Here is a 9,265-nt window from a genome sequence, read left to right as displayed (position 1 = left end):
GACATCATTTTCATTTTTGTTGAGTCTAGTCCTGGACTTGTGTTGTAGTCTACCGTTTGCATCGAGAGTCCTTTGTAGTCCTTTACTTTTCATATATGATGTTCTCATTGATTCATTTAGTGATATGTTCTCTTTCTTATGAGTATGTGTTTCTGTTTTTCTTATGGGTATGTGGTATGTTTTTACATCTCTCATGTTGCATGTGTTGGACATTGTTATACCTTAAATAATAGTACATTTAGTTTTTCTTCTATTGAAATACTAAAGAAATGGTAATCTTCAAGATGGTTTGATTTCATAAATACCTTGGACAATGTCATATTGGAATGCATTGATATCACTAGAGTATAGGTGATTTGCAACTCATTACCAACTTCTCAAAATTACATATTGGAAGATTAGAAAAGCGCACTATGAAAAATGTCGCCGGCTTCAAGCAAGGCTGAAGCTATGCTAACACATATAACACATCGATTTGGTGGTGCATACTTTTCAAGTGGGTAGGGTGAATTGCTTCAAGCTGAGGAGCCACTAGTCCTCCATCTGGTTTTCTTTGGTATCTATGTGTCCAATCTAAACACAGTAAGAGCACTTTTAGAGTAACTTCAAAACTTGATAATACTTTGTACATAAACTGCATAAATCATATAATTAAAAGTTTTAGTCACAGAATTTCACACTAGACTTCACACTAGATACATATAAGGGCAATGCATAGAATTGAGGTAATATAGAATAAAACTCGTGTGATTTTTACATGCACCTTAAAATAAAATATATTACTGAACAGGCTAATAAAGGACATGCATTAGGTCATAACATATTGAAAGGCCATACCTAGTACCAACGTTGTATATTCCTATCGAAGATGCCTGGCCCATATGTGGAAATGAAAATATTAACAAGAAGGGGAAATTGCAATAATGCGAATAGGGTCACCGGAACACAGGCAAGTAAAATAATCGGGATCATAACCACTTTGGTTGAGCTTTGCATTAGCAAAATAGCAAGGGCAGCACAGAAGGCTATCATCATGGCTGCAATAGAGATGAAAAGGGCGGAAAGGCCTATTATTAGCTTTGTGGGCAACCGTGTGAGGAATTTGTTTTCTGCATATTGTGATGTCAGGATTCCCAGGAACATCAACACTGAAGTAGTAGCAGAAAAGAGTGAGATTGAATCTGATATTATAAAAACCATGAACAAGGGATCGTCCAAGAATATGGGAGCGCCTTTGTCATTGTTACCCCCTGGAATAGTAAAGGCTGCAGCAAACATAATGGTAACAATGAGAGCAGCTACAAATGAACTAGATGTTGCTATCTCCTTCATCCATTTCTCCCCTTCTTTTACCAAGTTTGCATGCTGCTGAGAGAACACCTCACTGGGCTTTTTTCCATCTGAGTTTAGAACGTCCTTGCATATTGGCGGCACAATGCTTTCCACCTCCTACAATAATATCATAAAAATTTTGAAAAGGATGCTACTAACATGTAAGTGAATACTTGATTTGTTGTATAAAAACTAAGGAGAAAAAAGGCAGGGGGTTGGAGGTATAAAGACATGGGAAGCTTAGATATTCACATTCACATTTGTAGAAAACAATTGATTAAACGTCAATGAGAAAATGAAAAAAAATGATGGAATATTTATTCCTTTTTTTTTCTTTATTTATTTTCTCTTACACCCAAAGCACGTTCATAATAGAGAAAGAGTTCTTGAAAATTCATAAATATAGATGGAATGTGGAACTTGCCATATTAAGGGGTAAGTTTTACAGTAGTTCCGGAAAGGGAATGTGGAGACCACAGATGGTATCTTAGTGTTTCAAAATAGAATATATAGATGGATAAATAAATATATAGATAGAGAGAAAATATTTATTATTTTATGAGAGGTGTAAGGTGAAAAGATGCTGACCTTAAACCATTGTAGTTCTCTTTGCATCTGTAGAGCAGCACCTGAGATACCATCAAGTTGATCCGATGGTGCTAACATCGCAGCCAAGTGTAGCATGTTGTTGTCAAACCTATCATCAGCAGATGTCACTTTCATCTTCTTTACATTAGTAAGCCCATGTAAAAGGTTGAAAATCTTTTCTTGACGGTTCAAAATTGCAATGGAAAATATGTTTCTATCATTTATATCACCGTTCCACACTAACTCAGGAATAGATTTAATCATCCCAGTGACAAATTCAACATTCCCTTGCTTGACAGCCTGGATGACTGCTTGGTGCACTCGATACCCAAGGACCCTGTCAGGTTTTATATTTCGTAATTCAGTACAAATGCCTTGTAGCAGTTTGACGGCTTGAGCATGCCTCAACTTTTGAGCACGTATGCTCTTGATTCCTAGGTCATTAATCAAAATAGACTTAATTAATTGAAGAAGACTGAGGAGTCAGGAGCAAGGAACCCAAATTAATATTTAAATGAACAGTTGTATCGTACCAAGAAGTTTTAGTGGATATGAAACCAACCCATGCATTAATTGATGTAGCACTGCAACAAAAATTAGAAATGTTAGTGTATTGATATACATAATAAAAAAAAAATCCTAGTGTTATGCTACTTATGCTAAATGGTTGTCTATTTACAAGGTTTTGAGAGCTTTGAATCACTGTCCAACAAGCTCAAAGTCATACATGGTATAAGATCATACCCACCATCCTAAATACAAGGGGAGTGCACCTATCACCTCCAAATGGAAGGGCGTTTTCAAGAAGGATAGTGCTTTTCCTCATCCAAAAGGAAGGTAGGAGCCACTCCTTCAATAGATTGTGGAGGTGATTTTTAAGATTCCCATATGAACCCTATGTTTAGAGGAGGGGAGTGATCAATCACTCTTTCTAAATCATTTGTTAATGCACAAAGGCACCCCTAACCCTACTATATGGTGTGTCTAAGTGCCTCCTACGGCGTTGACTCATACCCTCCATCCCAAATAAAGGCAAGTTATGGGTCACTCTTGCAAGGATGATGTTAAGACATCTCTTTCCATTTTTGGAGGGGCTCCTCCAAATATTGTCTCCTTTGTGACCACTCTGCATCATCTTTACCTCCGTAGAAAACATCTTAGACTGTGACACCTTAGTGCTATCACATCTACCTAAGTTAAAACAGAGTTGTGGAAGTCCTATGCCAACTTGATATACCTAAATGTTAGGCTTGGCCTTGCTACTTGGGTTTTTAAAATAAGTCCATGCTTTGGTGTTAGATTGGAAGCTCGTCAATTGCAACAAGATGGACTCTATATGCATTGAACCTACTTCAATGAATTGAGAGGAGGGGCACATATCCTTATTAAGGGACTGGTAACCATCTAACATAATGTGTCACCACAAGAATGAAGATTTAAAGTCGAAGACTAACACAGGCCTATGATTGCCTCCTGTTGTCTTGGGCCTGATTGATCAATATGATTCACCCTTGGGTTTTTATATAAAGGGTTCAGTTGTTCATCCATATACAACAGCCAGAAGAGTAGGCTTGGGTCACTTTGGTCGCTGACCCTTCTAAGAGCTCATGAACTCATTTGATCTCCGAGTCTCCTCTTAATGTACTATGCTCGTCTCTGAAGCCTTGACATGTTACTTTCCTTCTAATCATCTCCAATCCATAACCTTTTTCAAGAACAATTTCTTATTTCTATTGTTATTTATCTAAATCATATATGCAAAAAATAAAAAAAATGAAAGGACAATTAACTTAAGCAATTTTTAAAATATGCTTATTCATTTTATCCTAAAATCTCACTTACCAATGACCTTACAAAGATGACTAATTAATGTAACATAACACGATAACAAATAAATGGATTTGTAGTGTTTCATAGAAAATTTTATTGTAATATCTATTTAAGTATAACTAACAAATTAATAAGGAAAATGAATTTTTTCTATGAATTATTAATTAACATCAACTCTGTTCACAAATAAATGACTTTTTAAACAACTTTCTGAAAAGACTCTTAAAGAGTTCTTGAAGTAACCTTCAATGTATATCCAGCTTAGTTTCATGATACAAAATTAGCATGCGGAACATAATTTATAGTTTCATGATACACCATTATATAGGTGAGATCACAAATACAACATTAAAGTGGTCGGTTTGCACTTACGACATACCTGTTTCAGTATTATTCCTGACATCTCGTGCATGTGTGTTATCGTCAACTACGTTTACTCGAACCCAGTCCGAGGCACGATCTACGTTTACAGTTACGCCTTACATGAAAGATGGGCAAAATCAATATCATTTTCCATTCATGTCCCAAAAATGAAACAAATGAACTAATATCTTTCTTATGTGATGGGGATGGAGACATATAAAATGTTGAAAACTTAAACTTAATATAAAAAGTTTCTAAAAACTAGAATCAACTTGCGTCTCTAAAATTTAAAGAAAATATTTTATTTTGAGTGATTTTTTTTTTTTTTAGTTTTCATATTTAAGTAGTTATATATTGTTAGGAGTTTTAATTTTATTTAGAATAAGTATCTATAAATAAAATATTTTGTAATATTTGAATAAGGGTGATGGAAGAAAATATTTTTTTAATTCTTATTCATCATTTATCTTCGTTTATGTAATTGTTTGCATGCTTTTTTTCAACTCTATAGTCCACCATAAACTAAGGTGAATAATTCAATTAAAATTTAGCACTACATTATAGGTTAAAAAATTTACTGTTTCTAATTAATATACACTATTTGTTGCTTTTAGATAATTCCATAACCTTAAATTTGAAAGGAAGCAATTATACCCAAAGTCAACTTTGTTATTTGAAATATAAAGAATATATATATTATAAATTAATTAAAATTAAAATTATAATAAATTAATTAATCTTAATTCTTGTGTATTTTGTATAATAATTAAATATAAATTTATAAATAAAATTATCAATATTTTAAAATAAAAAATACTTTACATGTATTATCATTTTTTTTATATTATTGAATACATTCAAATTAGATAAATCTCTATAAAATATATTTTTAATTGTGAATATTATTATTAAATGTCTCAAATTATATATATATATATATATATAGATATATATAGATAGATATATATCCTCAAAATTTTCATTATTACTTGTTATATCATTTATTTAGAAAATTTTCTCTACATTTTCATAAATTTTGATCCATTTTTATTTCACAAATATTTTATGTCAGAATAGTCATCGATTATATATATATATACAATATTTCATTAATTTCTATCTAAAATGAATAATAAAAAAGTAATTAAAAATATTAAAATGTTAAAACTATTATGATTAAAAAAAACTATGTTCTCTATAAATATTGCATGAAACTAAAAAATTAAACTAGTTAGATCATATTTATCATACAATTATGATGAAAAGATTTCATATTCATAATACAACAATTACTTTGGAACAAATTATATGTGCTATTATTAATCATTTTAACAAAACTGTTTTAATAAGTAGTAATTTTTATTGAATTATTCTTTTTATGAAAATTTACTTGTTTTCTACGAGTAAATTGCTTTTGCGACAAAATATATTAGTTAAACATTTGCAATAGTTTAAATTCATCACAATAATATTTTTATGGACGGATATTTGTTGTTGTAATTACTTTCGGTAAATAGTTACATATAAGCAACATACAATTCAATTTGCAACAGAGTAAGTGTGTCAGAAATTTGTACTAGTTTAAATACATCATAAAAATAAATCCAAGTGGGTAGGAAATACTTAATTTTTGGGTAGTGCATCATCATTCTATTTGAAAAATGTTTTTCACGAGACTCTATTGAGAGAATAAGAATAGTACTTTATCCATCTATATCGTTTTCAAGAAAATAAAGTTGAAGATGTACTCACATAAGTATATCCAATGCTGCCAAAACCAAAGCTGACTTCCACTCTTGAACAAAGAAGGCGTTTGACCCAATACATAGAGGGGGATAAGACCATCGATATCCAAAGTCACAGCCAAACTTGGGTACTTCTCGAGGATATCCAAAGCAATATCTATGGAATTGGAGTGTGCGTATAGACACAAACAAAAGAGGGTATGAGAATTATTTAGGGTAAAGATAGATTTCTTACCTCAACAATGGTTGGAATATTCATTCTCCCCTACCTAAGAATTTGGAAGCAATACAATAACTAAGAAGCGTTGCACCATTTTTGCCTTTTTCTGGGGCTAACTCCTCATGTCCAGTGTGAAAGTAGAGAAAACGTGTCATTTCTCTTTTGCCTCGGTTACAAGCAAGCACAACTGGGAGGATTTTATCCCCATCTAAAATGTTGGCCAATGTCCTGTTCTTTCTAATCATGGACTGCGCTATTTCAGTGATTCCATCTGATGCAGCTAAAGCAAGTGGCGTGCACCCTAGCAGACCCTCTTTTTCTTCTAAGTCTTCCGGATTCAGTTCGTCCACCAACTTCTCCACAACCTTTACATGTCCAGCAAGAGCTGCGACATGAAGCGGGGTCAGGCCTGTTGGCGAAATCCTTGCTCTCACTGCATCCGGATTCGAATGAAGGAAGGATTCGATATCGTTCCAGCTACCACGGTCCAATGCCTGCTCAAACTTCTCATACTGAGAGAAGTCAGCGTTCCCTGCAGGCAGTTTTCTTCTTGTTAATTGCTATCAATCTGTTCAGCATTGTAGTGCGAAAAATTAATTAACAATCCAGCCAAGAATTTACTCTATTGTTCGTCAGGTACAACTGCCCAGGCCTAATAACGGCCTCAGTTGCATTTCCTCAATGGATGAATAGCGGGCAGCCTTGAGATTGGGTGTTGGGCTCTGGGGCAACTGGAAATGAAACCCAAATGGTAGGAGTTTCTAGGACAACGAGTTAGCGGGCCTCAAGTTTTCGTGCCTAAATAAATTTGAGTAATATTTTATTATTATTATTATTATTATTATTATTATTTGAGTTTTTATTTCTTTTTAAATATACATAGTACAAATACTTCAAATTTCACACCAGGTCATTGAATGACATCGTGTTAAATTCTAATTCTATTTGAATATCCAGTAGCCCTGTGGATATTAATGTAAGGGTGGAGTCGATCTTATCCCACTAATCAAATGCTTTAGATAGAGGATAATGCTTCATAGGTTTGAGAATCCTCCGAATTGGGAGATCAGATGGCTTTAAAAATCAGAAGCAGTTAGGAGAATAAGACCACTATTCGTGACAAAGAAACCTGGCCTCATGCTGGGTAAACTGAAACCCATCCACCAAAGTGTCTAATCCGGACCCAATCTAATCCCAAGTTTTCTCCATAAGTATCCCATTCATGTTTATAATAGTCTGTGATAATCATACATAGAGGTATTATTATTTTTTACTTGAGGAAGAGGAGAGGCACTTTACCAGTTGAGGCTGCGGCAGGAGGTGGCTGTTCATCCAAGCGATCGACTTCTTCGTCGAAATAGAGGGTTGGGTTGGCGTTTCGCTTCAAAAAGTCCCACGCGTGCTTCGCAAGCTTGATTCCCCTGATCTGAGAAAGCATCTCTCGACTGCAAGAAATTTGAATGGCATGTAAAGCCACGGAATTCTTCTTTTTCCACTCTGAATATGCCACTGGATCTTGTGCTTTATTAGGACTCTTGCAGCTCATCCTGCAAACTTCCCAGAGACCTTGACCCACCAAATACCGTTTTACACAAGTTTTCCAGTATTCATAGTTGCCTTCAGTAAGAACTTCACGAACTATTGTAGTAGGCACTACAGTTGGGATTATAGCTGGGGTTATCAGGGGAAAAACATCACCGCTCTTATTGGGGGTTATAGCCGGGGTTATCTGGGGAAAATCATCGCCGCTTTTATTTGGGGTTATGCTTGGGACACCTTCACCAGCCATCATATTAGGGGCAACGCCTTCAACTTCCATGCTTGCTCTGCGGCATAAGCTTAAAATCAACTAAAAGATGCTAAATTTTAGAGATAATTAGATGAGAAAAGAGAAACAAATAATGTGTGATGACAAATTGATTCAGGACTTCAATCTTCTTTAACAGTCCAAAGGGCATGTGCCAAAGAGTCTCCATAATTGAACATAAAGCTTAATAAATAATAATAAATGTGAGATGGGTACGCTTTGTCAGTGGTGGAAAAATGTATGGTTCTTGATATTCAAAATTTATGATATAAATTAATTATGTAACCAGTCAAAGAGTAAATGCAGAGGAGGTATTGAATGTTGTGTCCGGGAAATATCTAATCAAATCATTTAAACATTGCAAATTCGGTGAGTTTTAACCATTATATGACATTAAAGAAGATGTTTGAAGGGAAAGAAAATCATTGAATCAATAGGACACAATAGTAGGCCTGAGAAAATTAGTCTTGAAGGACTTAAAAGATGGCAGAGGATGATTGATTTCTATTGCCGAAACCATGTTTTACATGTCTGTATGCCTTCGGTAAAAGGGAAAGAAAATAGGTTTAAACTAGAAATGATAAAATCAACCAATTACAGAGAGCTGTTGCCAAATCATTTTAAAATATTTTTTGCTTTTAATCCCAATGTTTTCACTTTTTATTTTTCTCATAATTGACAATCAATTACAAAAATTTATATTCAATGATTTTTTATGTTTTGAATTATTATAAATAAACATACTAAGGTAATATTTTCATATTTTAAATGATTTATTTTTTTATTTTTATTACCTTATTACTTATTTTTTAGAGTTTTTTTATTAAATAGAAGAGGTTAAAATATTTATTTTTTTCTAAATGTTAAAAGTGAATCCATGTAATTAAAAATAATCTACTAATCTTTTTAATTATTAATATTTAATAAAAATAAAATATTAAAAAAAACAAACAAATTAATTCTCTAACTCTTAAAAGCAAACATCACCTAGATTGCATGGAACGTAGGACATACCAGCCCTTCGCCTAACTGAATAACTTCAGCCCTCTGAGTGGTGTAGATGAAGAGAAAAGGAGCTAATTATGGGCACACAAGGACATATCTACAGAGGAAGGGGGAGACATGTAAAAGCTGCAGCTCTGGCAAGGCTGTGCGAATTTGGCTGCAAAAATACTTGTTTATTGATGAGGAGAAAGGGTAGGCGCAGGATCACGTGAAGAGGGACTATGAGGAGGAATCTTCATTTTGTCTATTGTTGAGGGACCTTGTAGACCCCTCCGGGAGAGAGAAGAGAGCTAAGATTGTTTTTTTTCTTTTCTTTTTCTTTTTGTATATAATCTTCTGACCACCCCGGGAATTAAGCTGATGGGGCGGCCAGAT

The 9,265-nt window shown here is 33.8% G+C and overlaps 1 protein-coding gene across 2 annotated transcripts; it reads right to left on the bottom strand.

Moving 5' to 3' along the window:
* Positions 1 to 259: 259 nt before the first annotated feature.
* LOC117927588 lies at positions 260 to 9,059 on the bottom strand. Of its 2 annotated transcripts, XM_034847183.1 has the most exons (9): positions 8,873 to 9,059; positions 7,378 to 7,904; positions 6,128 to 6,610; positions 5,866 to 6,015; positions 4,130 to 4,228; positions 2,454 to 2,504; positions 1,921 to 2,354; positions 838 to 1,449; positions 260 to 573 (listed from the first exon to the last, which is right to left on the bottom strand). In XM_034847183.1, exons 1-8 carry the CDS (start codon positions 8,881 to 8,883, stop codon positions 838 to 840), a joined length of 2,367 nt encoding a protein of 788 aa, XP_034703074.1. In that variant the 5' UTR covers positions 8,884 to 9,059; the 3' UTR covers positions 260 to 573. The 2 variants fall into 2 exon arrangements, with proteins under 2 accessions (XP_034703074.1, XP_034703075.1); XM_034847184.1 differs by lacking the exon at positions 260 to 573 and having other exon boundaries at positions 712 to 1,449; positions 8,900 to 9,059.
* Between the last annotated feature and the right edge of the window lie 206 nt (positions 9,060 to 9,265).

Source organism: Vitis riparia, chromosome 13 (genome assembly GCF_004353265.1).
Source record: "Vitis riparia cultivar Riparia Gloire de Montpellier isolate 1030 chromosome 13, EGFV_Vit.rip_1.0, whole genome shotgun sequence".
Classification (NCBI taxonomy): domain Eukaryota; kingdom Viridiplantae; phylum Streptophyta; class Magnoliopsida; order Vitales; family Vitaceae; genus Vitis; species Vitis riparia.
Note: the sequence above shows the minus strand (reverse complement) of the source record. Positions and strands in the feature narration are given on the sequence as shown.

Bases quoted from the DNA above. Each gene is read 5' to 3' on its own strand.
- LOC117927588 (XM_034847183.1), bottom strand. The intron at 2,355-2,453 runs GTACGATACAAC...TTAATGACCTAG, and splicing joins ATATCCACTAAAACTTCTTG to GAATCAAGAGCATACGTGCT. The intron at 1,450-1,920 runs GTCAGCATCTTT...ATATTATTGTAG, and splicing joins GAGAACTACAATGGTTTAAG to GAGGTGGAAAGCATTGTGCC.